This window comes from Neolamprologus brichardi, chromosome 20 (genome assembly GCF_056152115.1).
Source record: "Neolamprologus brichardi isolate AB-2024 chromosome 20, ASM5615211v1, whole genome shotgun sequence".
NCBI classification, from domain to species: Eukaryota; Metazoa; Chordata; class Actinopteri; order Cichliformes; family Cichlidae; genus Neolamprologus; species Neolamprologus brichardi.
In genome coordinates, this window is record NC_142123.1 from 32,429,353 (window position 1) to 32,446,400 (window position 17,048).

The window sequence follows — 17,048 nt, forward strand, 5'->3', positions numbered from 1 at the left end:
CACAAAGCTTCAACTCTCGAGGCCCGGTACCAAACGTCTCACGGACCAGTACCGGTCCATGGCCCGGGGGTTGGGGACTGCTGCCCTAAGGTGTCACCAGCCACCAGGCAGGGTTCCAACTAGTGGCAGCTGCCAGTCTGTTGGTGGGGACTGGAGCCTAAACCATCTACGATAAGGCGAAGGCGGGGTACATCCTGGGCAGGTCGCCAGCCTGGCACAGGTCTAACACAGAGAGACAATAATTTATGCTAACATTCACACAAATTTTATAATTTTACAGTGGGAGGAAGCCAGAGTACCTGGAGTGAACCGAAGCAGGCACAGGGGAAAACACAGAAAGTTCCCAGACAAATGGTGGATTTGAACCCAGCTAACCAACAAAGCTAACCACTGCTCCACTGTGCTGTATACAGCACCTGGTATTCCCAGATGGTCTCCATTCAAGTAATAACCAGGCGAGATCAGGCGTGGAGATGGTATGGTCATAAGCTCCAATTCAATTTCATTTAAATATCTGTTATTTATATAGCACTAAATTATAACAACTGTCACTTCAAGGTGATTATTTCTTGTTGAGCCTTGTTTTTCTTGTTTTGCTTCCAATTAGGAATGTGTGCAACTGTTAGACGAGATACGTAGGTGCAAATATGTGTGTTTTGTCATATCTTCCTCTCTTCACCCCAAACGGTCATGGCAGATGTCTGCTGGTCCCTGAGCCTCATTCTGCCAGGAGGTTCTTCCTGTTAAAAGGGTGTTTTTCCTTCCCACTGTCGCCAAGTGCTCGCTAATAGGGGGTTGTTTGATTGTTGGGGTTTTCTCTATATTATTGTAGGGTCTTTACCTTAAAACATAAAGTGCTTTGAGGCAACTGTTGTTGGGATTTGGTGCAATATAAAAATGAATTGGAATTCAACTGAATTAAAAATACACACAACATAGTTTTTGGCTAATACTTAACTTATATGTGATTGTTTTCTGTTTTGTAGAATAGTCAGCTGGTAAATTACTTCTAAGAAACATCTCTCCTTCCAGTACCTGACATTCACTGCTCCAGTTTAGTTCCCTTTCTTTTCAGGCACTTTAAAAAAATCTTTTGGAAGTAATTTTATGTCTGTTTTTGACTTATTTGAGTAATTTTGGCCATCTAGCCACCCATTCTCTTCTGTTTATCCTTGTCAGGGGAGAGGGGGGGCTACAGCCTATCACAGCTATCATGGTGAAATCAGGACCTTCTGGCTTTGAGGCAACAGCTAATCACCACACCACCGTGCTACCCTAGTAATGAGCAATTACACGAGATTGAGATTACACATGCATCAGATAAAAAAAAAAAAAACAGAAACATTTTAAATACCATGCTGTTATTTCATTAGGTTTTTCAGTTTTTTGTAGCTAATAATTTAAGAAAATTTTCAACACAATTATGAATGATGTCTCTCAATCCCACCTGGAGCACCTTCACCTCCCAGTCTGTAAACACTTTGGTCATTCTTATTTGGTGAACACCAATGATCAGATGGTACTGTAATGTCCGAGTAAGCGCTTCACTTTAAATGGAAGAACTTCCTTTCAAACATCTGGCAGAATGAGTCCACTTTCTTACTTTTAAATGGTTTGTGGATTGTGCATCATGAATATAAGCGTGTTGATTTTAGCCTGTTTGAAATAAACTTTGAGCTGCTTCATGTTAAACATGAACATCCGCAGTAGTGGATCAGACGTCTTACAACAAGCACAATCCGTGTGGTCCTTCTGTGGAAAGAAAAAGAAACAAGTATTGGAATGTTACACAGACGGGAAGAAATAAAAAATAAATACAACAATTTAATCACACAATATATCAGGGAAAAAAGCTGCACAATACAACTTTTTGATCTAAACGTCTGCGGACTCCCACAAACATCAGCAGAAAAAGAAAACACACTGACGGAAGAAATGATTACTTAGACCACCAATGCTCTGTGTGTGTGTGTGTGTGTGTGTGTGTGTGTGTGTGTGTGTGTGTGTGTGCGTGTGTGTGTGCAAGGCTTGGAGCAGCAGAAGAAGAGGGGAAACTCATGACTCAGCACGTTTTTTTACCATTTATGATTAACGGTTAATTTGGGAGAGTGGCTCCCTGTGGGTGTGTATGTGCCTGTGCAACTATCTTTCTGAGGACCAATGGGAGTTTACGACATTGTGGGGACATATGTGGTTACAGGAGATGTCTGTAAAACGAGAGGACATTTTTAAAAAGGGGAACATTTGTTTAAAAAAAGAAAAAAGTAAGGACAGTTTTCAAAGTTAACAGACTTGAACGTGAGTTGGTTTTTTTTTTTGTGTGTGTGTGTGTGTGTGTTTTTTAAGATGTGGTTAGGAAAAAGTTGACATGCATGGATATTGTCAGACAACAGTTTTTAATGTAAAGATACTTTTATTTTGGAATACCAGGGGACCCAAGAATGCATTATGTCAACAAGGGTCCTCACAAAGACATATGCACCAACGTGTGTGTGTGACACCTGTAGATGCTGACTGAGCAGCTGCTTAACTGGCAGCACAATCTGACTCAGGGCTTTACAAACACACACAGACACACACACACTGAGCTTTAATCAAATCAAAGCTTTATTGAAGCTCATTTGTTTCTCCACTGCAGCTTGTCATGATAACGAGCCTGAAGCCCTGACAGAGGCTGACATTTGGCCCCGCCTACTTCGTATGAAAACACTGGAGCGATCAGTCTCACAGTCACTGGCAGAGAGGCAAGTGATTGATGTAAGTTTGCAGTTTACAAAAATACTTAATTGTAAAAATCAGGGTCAAAGGAGGGACTATGCGCTTACCTGCTGCTCTCTGGCAGGTAGCTCCATGCCCTCCTGGGTTTTAAATGCACCTTAGAACACACATGCATCAACACTACATATGAGTGGGTGGAGGGAGGTTAGGAGTCTTCACACACCCGTTCTCTGTTGCCTGGTGGGGCAGGGGGCCAGGAGGAGGAGTTGGCCGTCCGACTGGGGTCTGGAATGTGGGGCCTCCCTGCTGCTGCGGAGTCGGGGTGGTCTGCTTCACTCGACCCCAGGGAAGAGGGTAACACCACCTGGGTCTGGGTGCAGTTTCCCCCTCCAGGGACAAGGGTACCTAGGTCTGGGGCTTAGAGTACGCTTGGGGAGTGTGATTGTGTGTACAGTGTCTCTTTGTGTCTGTCTCCACGTTGGGTGAGTGTTGAATAATTGCATATGAGAGCATGAGGGAGGGAATGGATGTTTGTATCTGTGTGTGCCTGTTTGTCTGTGTCTATATGTCAGGTTGGGTATCAGACGCCACCTCTCTGGGGACATCTCAGGCCCTCCAGGGTTTGGAGGCCTATCTCCCCCCACCACTTCCTCTGCCAGTGGCAGACGCCCTCAGACATCGGTGCATTGGTGGTTTTTTGTGTCCAGGGATGGGCGTCCAGGTACACACCGGCTCACTCCTGGTGGCTGCTTGTCGGGGCCTGGAGCCTGGGGCTCGCTCGGGCCCCTTCAGAGATGGGGTGCCCTCGGCCACTTGGCCTGGGGCTCAGTCACTCTGGCACAGCTGGCTGCCGGCAGAGCTGCAACCCCCCCTGGCTTCTGCTCCGCGGCTGCTGAGTGACCCCTCATCTGGGACTCTCCTCAGCTCTTTCTGGGACAGTGGTGTGGCTGCCCCTCTGTTGGTCTTCCTTGGTCTCTTGTGTTCTGGGGGCCTCTGGATGTCTGGAGTTTTGATCTCCTCCATACCTGCTTCATGGCCTGGAGGACGGGGCTGTGGCCCCCCACACCCTCTAGCAGATCATTACATGAAGAAACCTTTTAAAAACAAGCGCGTCCATGCTCACAGGTGTACACACGGGTGCTCACACACACAAACTACACCCTTTTTGGCTCCTACCTCAAAGCACACTGTGCTGTCGATCTTACGTGCTGCACAATAATGTTTAATATTTAGTATTTACTGTCATATTCACATAGATCATCGCGATGATGTTGTTTATTGTATTACTCTTTTTTTTGCTTGTTTTCTCTTTTTTCTTTCTCAACAGGTGATCCAGGTGATTGATATATATATTTGTTGTCTGTTTGTTTTGTTGGTTTTTGCCCTTCATCACTGTTCCTCTTCCCCGCTGTTTTTCTTTCCCTCTTTCTTTCTCTCTCTCCTCTCAGGCTCAAATTAAACTTTTTGTTGCTAATGCACAACCAAGTCCTGCAGTGGTACTTCTGAGTAAAATAAAACTCATAAAATATGTATGTGGGGTAATCAGGTTGTTAGTTTTTAACTGTTGCAAATGAGAGGGTTAAGAGATTTAAGACTTTTTTGACCCCATATACTGTCATGGCCTAAGATTTTGGCAGTGGCACAAATTGTATGGCCTTCTGCTTGTTTACCCACTACAAAAAAACCCTTAAAAAAGCAACTAAAACAAATATTAGATATAATAATAATCTTGTTACTGGTTGTAGATTTACGGGGACAAAAGTAGTGAGTTTTATTTATCTGTCAACAAGTACAGAGTATTTCTTTTAAAGCAAGTATTTCCTGTTTTCATATAAAAAAAATCTGTCCACATGACAGTGGAAAAGCAAATGAGATTATTAACAGATGGGATTATGACCCTAACCCTCACCGTATACAAAGTCTATAAAGGTCAAAACACAGAAAAAGTTACGTTTCCAAAATTAGAAGTGTTTGTATCAGCAGGACCTAAAATGAACTCCAAGAATAAATAAAACAAATATGAATAAAGTGTTGAACTGGAATTACTGCATCCACAGTTTGTCCAGACTTGAAATAATCAGGATACATTTCTGAAAATTAAAACCCGGTATGGGATGAAATGTCTTTCATTCATGAAAATAATCCATATCTATGCAAAGTTTATAGAGTAATTTCAAATATATTAAGTCTGGAACTTAAACACTGCATTTACAGAACTTTATCTCTCTCTGTCTATATCTATATATCTATATATAACATTAAATATATATTCTCAGTCTGATGTTTCCTTTGCATGTACACAGAGGATGCAGTCGTGCATAATGCAAAAGGTTAAAAGCTATTTCATCATTGCAGAATTGAATCCATCTTTCACTTAGTGTCATTTGGTCATGCGAGCCATCTTCAATATTTAATCTAAAGTAAGTTCAAGATGCAGCAGCACAACATGCTTTCACCCAAATAAATGAGGAAATAAATTGTGTAGGACGTCATTAGTGATAGTCCAGATCTGTGAATAGTTTTTCATCTTTACTGAGGTATAAACTGTCTTTTCACTTGTCAAAATAAAAGGACCGTTTACTTTTATGACTGCCTCTTTTTCTGCGTTCCTACCATTTCTTTCGGCGATCAGTTGAAGTGTGTTACTTCTCTTTACAAATCTGCAGACAGCAAAGAAGGCCACCCTCGGTCCATTTACAGAGATAGACAGCAGGCTTTTGGTCAAAAGACCATAATTGATGTTGCTTTTCTTCATAGTTTACACTGCAGTCTGTTTAACGTTTCAGCACTAAAAGTCACTTGGTGAAAGGGATACTGTAGGGGGCAAAATTAAGGGATAAAAATAACCAGAGGCAGAGGCAAAGCCATGTAGACCACAAGGAAATCCCCTTATTGCCTCCAGCAAATCTGAGCCTGGACATAATGGAGACTTTAAAGGAATATAATAGCTGGCCACGAAAACATAATGTTACCAATTCAGTTCCAAACAAAGCGTAAAATGTACTTGCTATCACAGCCCTCCAACCCCCCAGTTGTATTTTGTTGAACAAATTCATGAAATTATAACAGAGTTGGATCTTTAAATGAGTGGTTATTTTATCCTCCTAGACTGAGTCCAAATGTAGTTTTGTGTCAGAAGTTAAACATTTTCTCATTCCTGGAGAGGGAATGCGTATTCATGAGAACGTGAGGGGCAGCAACCCTGAGAGATAAAGTCCTCGGGCCACGTTCATGAGACGAAGCATCAAACGTAAACTTGAGCTTTCTCAAGGAACTTCTGTGATAACTTCAAAGTCCCTTAACAAACAGAATTCAGGGCTTTTTAAGATTTTTCAGGTACATTCTGACTCCCTGATTTGCTTGTTCATGTCACTTCTTAAATGGAAACTACTTAATGTTTAAATACCTTTGTCCTCTTATAACAAATACTTTTATATACCAAGGAAATGAGAGTTTAGACTCTGTTTTATGGTGCAGGAAAGAATCCAGTTAGGAACATCCATCCAAAGCTTACCCGAAGTTGGTTCTGGCAAAGCAGGGCATCCTTTTCTCCAGCATTGTTTTCCACTTCCTCCTGTTGGAATCCAGATGCCACAGGTCAAATTATATCAGTCAATCAACTAAGCTTTTGTATATACTACTAAGTGTTTCTGCAACTTTAATTTCTTCTGAGGTGCTCCCTCAGAGATAAGATATATATTCTTGGCAGGGACTCCTGCATCTACCAAAGGGTTTCCTCTGAGTTGGGAAAACCTCCAAGGGGAAGTGCTCAGGAGGCATCCTGATTAGATGCCTGAACCACCTCATCTGGCTTCTTTCGACAGCAAGGAGCAGCAACCGCACTCCGATTTCCCCCTGGATGTCTGAGCTCCTCAGCCTATCTGTTTGACCCAAGCCACCCTATGGAGGAAACTAATTCTGGGTACTTGTATCTGCGATCTTTGTCGGTCACTTCCCAGAGCTCCTGGGCACAACTAAATGAAATTAAAAGCTTTCTTTCTGGCTCAGCTCTCTCTTCACTACTGCTGGGGAATATGTTTGATCAACGAGGGCTCTCGTAAAGATAAATCTCTTTTTGCTCTTCAACAAACAACAATAATCAATAACCAAGCTGTAATTTCTTCTCCTTGATTCTGTTTGTTTCTCAAAGCTGACCTTTTCAAATCTCATGAAATCATTGGACAGAGCTGTCAGCTCTCTTTCCGTCCCTCCATCTCTCTCATTCTCTCTCTCGGCCTCGGGCGGATTTTAATCAAGAATGGTTCCTGATAATGAAAACCTGCGATAACGACTCTTTTCTTGCTGCTGCTGATAAGCACAGCAAAGCCTGGATCATTGTTCTCCATTAATTAGCCTGTACCCTTGCCAGTATTTGATGGGTTGACGCCGACACAGCGGGAGAGCGACCCTGGAGTCATCTCACAAACGAGCAGAAAATTGTCTGATGTGTGAGGAACTGGCACCGACACAAATGCGACTGTACCTTCACAGAAACTGAACGCCGTTTCTGTCACGACTTTATGGATTTTGACGTTGTTTTTGATGTTTCCACACTTTATACACTCCGTCCCCCCGAGCAGAACCAGAAGAAACACCAAACTTCAGTCCAACTTTTCCATTACACTTTAGTGAAATCACACAAATATACAAACTCAGCAGAAGGCAATGGCAATGATATAAAAACTGACACAGGCTATTACATGAAGATTCATCATCATCGTCATCATTACATTTTAATTCAGCAAAAATGACAAATAAAAACAAGGCAATGGCGAATGGTCTCAAAAAATGGGCCCTGACTACATCCTGGAAAGCGCTGCATCAAGGCGACATGTATTTCTGCGTTTTTAGTTTTCAAACAGAACAAAAACAGTTTTTCCAGGCAGAGAGATGAACGGCAGCGCTGCAGAGCTGCTGGCGGCAGATCAGGAGGCTTCGATGGTGGGTTTCGTGGTTTCACACATTCTTTGCGTTGCATATGAAAAGAAGGTCGGCTGGTTATGAGAAAATGTAAAGACCTGCTGAAGAGATATGTTTATATTATAGTATTTTGTTTTGTTACATTTGGTTTCATATCTTCTATTTTTCTGTTTTTATTCATTTATTCTGAAAATTGCATTGCAGGATTTTATCCCTGCATTTGAAATAATTCATTCAGTCAAGCTACAACCGAGACTGTGTGTGGATACTTTCAATACCATTTTCTTTGTGTTTGATGGGAAAACATTTCTAAAGGAAACTGGTGTGGAATGATTGACCAGAAGGTTTGTTAAACAGGTGATAAATGCTGATAAGGCAACATGATAAATCCTTTTGAGTCTTCTTTTAATTTTCACAACAAAGACGACATCGAACTATCCTTCTTACTACATTTTTTACATTTCTCGCACTACAACTTGTATTTTGCTTTAAGCCACCTCCAAGCAGAAGCCCTCATTGGGTTTCACGAGCTCTACAGTTGCTGACTGGGCAGTTATTTTGGTAATTTAGAAATGGAGACATTTTTAATGCGCTTAACATCGTGACAGGATTAAACCCAAACCATGATCCTATTCTAAACCTAACCACACAGTGGACCAAAACTGGAACTTCAAGCTATAAAAAACAGCACACTAAGTGAGAAGATATTGCAATCTCACTGCAGTTTGTCCCCAGTTTCTTGGGTTAAAGTCTTGTGGATTGTGCCTCCACCTACACTGGCCGACTACACCTGTATTTTTAAAATGTAGGGTGTTTCATTGGACAAATAAGTTTCCCTCAGCACACGACTGACATGGCGTTTAGTTGTACAGTAAAGGTAACTTTTAGGAGGTGCCTCAATTAGCAGTTAATCTGACTGTTGTAAACATGTAAGAAAGTAGCAGAAAAGTTCAGGATTGCTTAAAAGTTGTGACAGTTTGTGAAAATCTAAAAACATAACACATAAATACTGAAAGAAGCCTATCATTGTTTTCGTGACAGGTTATTTCCAGCCAAAACTGAAAAAAAATGAGTATAATGGTGGAGGACAAAAATTATTAATTTGTTTGTGGCAGATGGTTAAAAGGAATGTTTTTATTTTGTAAAAGTAAAATGTTTAAATCTTACATTTATGTGTAATTACTAATGAAATAATGTGATTTTTGGACTGTCGCGCATGGTCACCTGTGTTTTTAGGTTATATATTTATTTTATATCTAAAAAAGAGATATACATGACTTCTACAGTCATGCTGAGAGCCATGCCCTGTACAATAAACATCTTGCATTTTTGATTATATCTTTTTATAATTATCATGAGACAGCTGCTATTGAACTTCAAAAATTGCAGCTCCACCAAATTTTTGTCATAATAATATGTGGCATCCGGCCGTGATTCATAGACTAGATTCACCGTCAGCTTCCTAATAAATGATGACAGGGATTTATCAAAGTTTGCTTGGCGAAGCCTCATGATCCAACGCTCGCAGCACCCCAAACGCCGCCTGAATGAACAATCAGATCCTGAACTAAGACACAAGATCCAGTGTGAGCGGCGCTTCTCGACTGGTGGTTCAGGGACCCCGACGAGGACTTTTGGACTGTGTGTTTAAAATCCAGGACTATATTCTGAAAGTGCTTAAAGATAAAATTTATTTGAATGCTGTGGATCCTGATGGCACAGCAACCAAGAAGCCTCCGCTCAGAATATTAATAATAATTATAACTGTAGTAATAATAATCATATTATGGTACAATAAAGACATCTGACCCCCCCGTTTGAGCTCAGAGGGGAGTCCAGTGATTCGCTGTTGCTATGGTACAATGAAGCCCGCTGGGATCCGCTGTTGGCTCAACTCGTCTGTCAGTCACCCAACTGTCTGTCTGGAGTCTGCAGGGGTGGGAGGGGCCTAATGAGGTGGGGTCAGCCAGCTCCCATTGATTTCCAATGGGAGGTCAGTGCAAGTTTTCTGTAGGGAAATTCTATGACCTACTTCTGCTGCTGATTACTGAACCTCCCGCAGATTATTAATGGCAGTTATACCATTGAGTTTAATCTCCCATTAGTATGAAATGGATTTTTTTTCCCACATGAAATCAATGAAAGCTTTACAATGTGACTTGCATCTTAAGATACTATTAATGACAAATGGTTGGTTGAGAGATTTCCCAGAAAGTTAAGAATTATGGTCAGATTCATCTAAATGATAAACAATACATAACATGAAAGTGGATTTGTTCTCCATGGTGACCTGATTGTTTCCAAAGAATCTGATAAATATGTCGGACTCTTCATTGGGTATTGATAAACTCTTCATTAGGTTTGAAGGGGACATTTTTGTAGTTTCTAGCACTGATTTCAAATACAATTCTTTGAAATAACACAATGGATGGAAATATAACAGAAAAATAGAAAAATCCATTTTTCACCAATGGGGGATTAGTGTACAGTAAGAATACGATGAATGGAGCAACTAGTTTCAAATAAGAGATTCCTAAGAAAAAATACAAAATGATAAACATTAAATCAACTTGTTTATTTTCTGTCAGAAATAAGAATAACACCATTATTCTAAATGTATTTTTGCCAATTGATCTTCAGTGGGAGAGCTCCATTTCCCTGCTGATGTCTTTCCCCAACCCCTTCTTTGCTTTTAAAACTCCTTAAGAACATCGTCTGGTAAGGAGTCGAACGATTCAACAACTCTTCAGACGGTTCGCCGTGTGAGTGAAGTGAGTCTGATGGGCGATTCTGATCAATAAAATTGATCAGTCTCTCTGCCTCCTTCTTGGTTAATAACTCCAGGCTGAGAGGAAACAGACAGACGGATGGATTTGATGAATTGAACATCAGCACGATGGGAAATGACCGACTGAACCAGAACGATTTGTCACATTTCTCAAAGTTTTTCGACACATCCTGTTTCTGACTGCTCTTAAATTGGACATAAATGCAGGAAACAAGTAATGAGTTAAAAAATTAAAATGGCAAGAATGAATATGAAGTGTGACCAACAGTTCTGGCTGTTTCCCAGGCTGCACATGGACTGTTTTATGACCTGTTAAAGTGTGTGTGTGTGTGTGTGTGTGTGTGTGTGTGTGTGTGTGTGTGTGTGTGTGTGTGTGTGTGTGTGTGTGGGCAATTAACGTCTGATGCTGTTGGGCTCTTCCTTCTGCTTTAATGCTGTACAAACTAATAAAACTGTCTACATCCTCCAACAATAAATATAACCCATTGTAAAAAATAAATTAAAACCAAAATAATAAATATCTCACTACTGGAGAATGTTAAAAACGCTGAGTTGGGTGTGTGTGTGTGTGTGTGTATGGATGGATGTAAAACAGGGTGTAAATCAATCTGTTTTTTGTTTTGTTGTCACAGGAATTTAACTTCGCTCTCCTTCAGTCTCTGTTGGCTCCTCCCAGGTGCACGTGTGTGTTCAGAGGATGGACATGATGTTAAAATGTACACACACACACACACACACTCTTGCTACCACAGTGGAAACCCACCCAAGCATCGTTTTATCTCAGCTGAATTTAAACTTGATTGTAAAGGTTTTCTTTTCCTATTCACTTTATTTGCTCTTATTCGTTGTATCAAAATCTGTTGGCGGCTGACATCAGATGGAACCTCTCAGGAGCTTGTGAGATGCGTTCAGTGCTGCACCAGGAAAGAGTGTCATTACATCTGACAAGACCGAGCTTCATGGACGAAATGCTTCCATTACCATTCGTTGGTTTGTCCAACTAAAAGCAGGATTCAGGTATCAAAGAAAAGTGGAATATTGGCCTTGGTGCAAATGGAACATCTGGAAATAAAATCATGAGCTCAGTCTCGTGGCAATTCATGAATGCATGATGTAAAATAAATCTGTTATTTTCGTTGCCACAATTTAAGGCTACCAGTAGGAATTTTTAATCATAGCAACTCAGCCTAATAGCTGCAATTAGCATGAGGATTGTTTTTTCTGGACAAATAACAAAGAAATACAAATTGGTGAACTACTCAACCACAAGAAAACTCCTTCTAGAAGCAAGTTGTGACAGCCATCTTGGAAACTCCAATAGGCAATTATGTTGAAGCCCCTAAATTAAACGTGGAGACAGTCCCACCATTAATTCCTATGACAGCATAAAAACTACATGCAGGGAACCACGACTAAAATCTGTATGTAGATCCATCCTTTCTGCTACAGTAAGTAGTTATCATAGTTATCATAGTGTGGCTGTTGATTGGCACTTTTGGATCAATGAGCCAATCAACAGCTGATCTTTTCAGGACTCTTTGCAGGAGATTTCTTGTTATGTTTCTGCCACAAACCAGTCCTGCCCAGACAAAAATGCAACATGTAATTAGCGTGCTACAAACTGCTAGCTCTTGACATGCTAGCTAGCGATCGCTAATTTGTTTATCCACATGTAAGTATGATCAGCAGAGGGGGGCTGAGCTGCTGAGATGATGGTCTGGTCAGTTCTGGTAATTTGAGGGCATCTCACTAAACAGCATAAAACTAAAATTTTAAAGTCACATCTTGTGCTGTTTAGTGTTCATGCTAACATAAAAAAGCTACATTGGCACCAATGCTAATAACAGATTCATGTTACTAACTATTGCCATGACACTAGGAGTGCAGGTATAACAGAAACTGTCTTTAGTATTTGCACCTGCACACCTTTAGTCATTCCTGCCCCTAAAACTTTTTCCTTCCATCCTCTGATTTCTCTCTAGAATGAATTTTACGTTTGCACGAGTAACTGAAATGAGCATGGAGCATTTTTGCCTCCTCTTCTTCTCAGAGACCTTTCCTTCCCCAGTCGGTTTGATGGATGACGTTGCCTCCATCTTTTTTCGGCCTGATCAGTATTCTCCCTCTCTCCTCCCTCTCAGTATTCCGGCAGCATCTCCCTCCATCCTTCCTCCTCACACTTTAGCATGCAAAAAGAGAATCTGACCTCCCGCTTTCATCCTCAACCTCCCGTGTTACTCTAACATTTATTTCTCCTATTTACATTTGAAGGAATTCAGGTTTTCTTTTTCACCTTTTGGCACAAAAATACCCCTTCTCTCTGCAGTTCAACAGTAATTTCTCCTCTTCCTCACTTTTCAGCATGCAGAGGGAGTTCACTCCTGCCCTACAGTTTATATGCATCGCCCAGCACCTTTTTTTTCCCCAGTATTCGCTGGTTTTCTTCTTTCCTCCACCTCATCGCATCAACAGAAAGGTGAAGCCTGATCAAACACGATGCGCTGAATTATATCCGATTTATCTGTTCTTGATGACTTTGAGTTTAAAGGGCGAGCTGAGATTTTCATTATTTTTTACAAAAAGACTGGAGATCTGATTTGAGATTTCAAACGCATCAAAGATACAGATCAGGTGATTTAAACGGTGCAACTACAAAGAAAAAGATTTTTAATTGAGCTGCAGATACGATCAGTGATTTAATGGCTGAGTTTCCACTGCAGCAGCAGCAGGAAAACACACACACACACACACACACATATAGGTTGGTGAACAGTGGTATTGGTATGGTAGTGGCTTCCCTCCCTGTTCTACAATTAATCATCTTAAAGGCAGTCTTTTATCAGGACCCTTTCCTCCTTTTCCTCAATCCTCCCTCACTCAGGTCCTTTTGGCCCCAAAGATTCAAACGACAGTGAAACATCAGCAAGAAAGAAAAAACAAAAGGTGCTTGGTTGCTCTATGGCATCGCAGAGAGCCAAAAGACAGATGCTTCATGGTGGTAGAACATTTTCACGCAAAAAAATGGCTTTAAGTTTTGACAACCCCGTTGAGTTTTTTTTCACAGCTTGGTAAAACCATTGATGTTTCAGGTTTTCTGTGGTTTGCATATAGGACTAACCTGCAGGTTAATAACCTGGACATAATCTTACGCTAAAGATATGCTTTCTGGGTTATTTCTCATTCTCAATTTAAATCTTCAAACACTATGTGTGTGTACAACTTTTTTTTACCTATTAGTTTTCCTCTTGTGTATAAAAATGGTCTACATTCAATCAAACCTCTCATCAAACATTTTTTTTTATATATTAACATTAATGACATTTTCTGGCAATCAGTTGTAAGTTGGCAGAAATTTGCAAGTGACAACTGATTGCCAATTTGAACTTTTCTGGTTTTTGAACTATATTTAAACACACCAAAAAAGTTGGGGACCTAAAATCTTGTTCCAATTAGAAGCTTGAAACGTGAAAGGCCCTGAAGCAGTTTGCATCTTATTTAAAAGGGGAAAGCAAAAAAACACATACCAGTCTTCCACTGGCACACATTTACACAACATTAGTTTTGACCGAACAGTTCTGGTGCAAGTTGTTTGCTGGATGTCATATGCTTTAAATCATTGTTGAGTAGAGGTTAGTTTGTGTTTTTAGTTCTCAAAAGGCCAAATACCTATGCAATCAAACTACATCCCAAACTGACCTTTGGGCAATATTTACAAGCCAGTTTCATGATGTGAAAATGTTCTACCACACAGGTGGGACTGGGAGGTTGAAGGGTGCATTGTTGCCATGTTGGAAAGGCCGTCGTTCACAGAGAATAAGAGCTTTTCACACAAAGCTTTTCTGAGTTGCGGTAGTTCCAAACTTCTTCATGAGCATAATTTTTACTTGTAAGGTTTTAGAACATAGGCGTGTGAAAGCCCTGGATGAGGCAACAAAAGCTCAGACTCCATCTGAAACGCTGCCTAAAACGCTACCCAAACCTTCAGGACAAACCTCCATCCAATGCCGCTCTGGAAATCTGTTCAAACAAACAACCAGTTTGGCAAATAAAAGCACCAAAAAATTTCAGTTTGTTTCCTCATCTTCCACATACAGAGCTTCTAACACAACAGACTCCAGTTGAATCCAGCTTGGTTGGGTCTGGGCCTGATCCGATGGTGAGGGGACGGTCTTGGTTTGGCCTGAACCGTCGCTCTGCCTCCTGGCTCTTGCTCTTCCTCCAGATTCTGATGTAGCATAACGTTCAGTATACAAGTTCAGCTCTTTAAAATCCATACCGTCAAATCCACAAAGTTCTTATTACATGTTAACATTTCAATATTTTTTTCCTTTCTTTTGTATTCTTTTTTTATACTTTGTCATCATTATTATCTTTCTTTTTTTGTTGTTTACAATTATGGCCACAAGTCTTAAGAGTTCTTGAGTCCGGTCCGGCTAAAATTCTATTCCGGGTTGTTTTCAGTCCGGATTTGGTCCAAGTCCGGTCCAGTTCTGATGTGATCCGGTCCGGTCTTTACATGGCACTGGGCTTGTAGCTCTGCACAGTATTTCCCCCTGGGCATGTTTAGCATGGTGCTGTAAAGCATGGCTGTATATGTATGTGCAAGGTCTGTCGATAAAGCGCTGCACCAATAAATGTCAAAGTTTGTATTCAGGTGTTGACTCCAGGACCCCAGCGTCTAGGTTCTTGTGGTCCTGAAAAATGCCTGTTACTCCACTTTTGGAGATTTTTTCTGTTGAAAAATTCTACAGTCAACCTACTTATTTACAGACCTTGCCTGTGTGCCTGTGCTGGAATGTATTCAAAACGTAATGCTATATTCGTTTATATTCACTTCTAGTAAATTATTCACAATTCTGGCGAATTCCACAGTCTTGATTGGTCGGGCAGTACATTACTAAAGAGTCTTCTTGGCCAGTAGGATGGCCAGAGGCCAGCATGACTGACCAATGATGGAGGGTCGAGGGTCGAGGACGAGCAGGAATCAAAGGTGGGGAGAAAGAGCGAAGAAGGAAAGAAAAGGAAGGTAGAGAAGGAGTAGGACGAGGAGAATTAGGAGGTAAACTTCTGATGGACGGTGAAGAAAAGAGGGAGGACGGGATAAGGTTATGGACACAGGTACTGGTCTGTCAGTAGGCATCGGGCTCAGTGTGCTGTGGTATAGAGTGATTGTCCAGAGAATCGAGTGGTTATTTAAACAGCAACTTAGAAACATTTAGATCCTGATGAGGCTTGGCCGAACAAGTCCAAGGTCAAGTTATATCATCTCGCTTCAGAGTCCTTATTACTCTATGTCCAAATCCTCTTAGCGTCCAGTGATTTCAAGTTTAGGCCAAGCCATCAGTTTATTGGACATTTAGTTTATTTGCTTTCTTCTTCTTCATTAAAGCTTAAAACAACCTACTGAATCCAAAAAAGTCCACGGTAGGGTCAGATATTCCAAATCGGTGACTTGACTTTGTCGCTTCCAGCCTCAAGTTCTGACCTGACTTCCTTACAGTGGATTCTTCCAGACAATGCTAAGGGTATGGTTGAGGATAAGTGGTCCAAAGTTACGACATCAGTAAAGAGGCTTTGAACCTCTGTGGTAGGCCTTGACTTAGCCCTGGACTTGTTCAGATTATGATGAGGCTCTTAAAGTTCAATCCAGCCTGTTGTGTTTTTCCTGTGACTGTCTGACCATAGGCGTAGTTTCTTGATCCTTCAGACAGAACAAGCTTTTCAAAGTGTAGTCTGTGGCTTTCATGGAAACTTGATCCGACCTTTCAACCAAGCGCCTGTTAAGTTCCGAAGCAAGCTGAAGTCAGGTCACTTTGTTCTCCCGTCACATCCACTGTTCGGAGAAACGTGACACAGTCTTTAGCCCACAGCTACATCCCCTTTGTTTGATCCCTGCTTGCAGTAAAATCAAATCCAAACCGACAGATGCATCTAGAAGGGTTATTTTTTGCCCCCAAATGACTCAAAGTTCCGTAGTAAATGTATCCGCATCGGTTTGGAAATCAATTTTCCACCCCAAAAATCCACCAAATGGAGGTAGTTGGGGTCCCACCCAGCCAGTCGATCTTCAAGTCAATCAATCCATCAACTGACAAATAAATTACTGATAGATTGATTGCTAATGCAACTGGAGCTGCGGCTGTCAGTTCGGTCCAACATGGAGCAGTTCGGCTGACTGTTTAAACAGTTCAGAAAAACCAAATGCCCTCATTTCCCCCTCCCCCATTCTTCTTCCCACGCCCTCCCCCCCCCCATCCATCAATCCATCAGTCCATTCATCCTTCCCCTTCTCTCAGCTGCTTCCAGACATCAGATTGATGGCTTGCTCCAGTTTGTGCCTCAGTTTGTGTTTGCGACAGTACCCATCCCGGTCCAGTGCTGTTAGGATCTGCACATGCGGGAAAAACAGAAGAAATGATATCAGCTAAGGGTATTGCTTCATGTCCCTGATATAAACAAACTTGTTCGTGCATCAGTGAAAATGTTATTTTGATAGAGGTGCTACGAGTGGTTCAGAGGATCTGGGAAAGGATCGTCTAGCTCAAGGTCAGGGTTGGATGACTAGCTGATTTATTATTTTACTGCCATGTAAGGTAAGTTGATGAGGCAAGTCTTAAGGGGA

The 17,048-nt window shown here is 41.3% G+C and overlaps 1 protein-coding gene across 3 annotated transcripts in view; it reads right to left on the reverse strand.

The window, feature by feature from the left end:
* Positions 1 to 12,192: 12,192 nt before the first annotated feature.
* The window catches only part of plxna3 (plexin A3), a 157,530-nt gene continuing 152,674 nt past the window's right edge, over positions 12,193 to 17,048 (reverse strand). For all 3 annotated transcript variants that reach the window (XM_087833900.1, XM_087833902.1, XM_087833901.1), the window contains exon 38: positions 12,193 to 16,814. In XM_087833900.1, the coding sequence (XP_087690026.1) occupies positions 16,719 to 16,814 (96 nt within the window). In that variant the 3' untranslated portion in view covers positions 12,193 to 16,718. The remainder of the gene's footprint in view (positions 16,815 to 17,048) is intronic.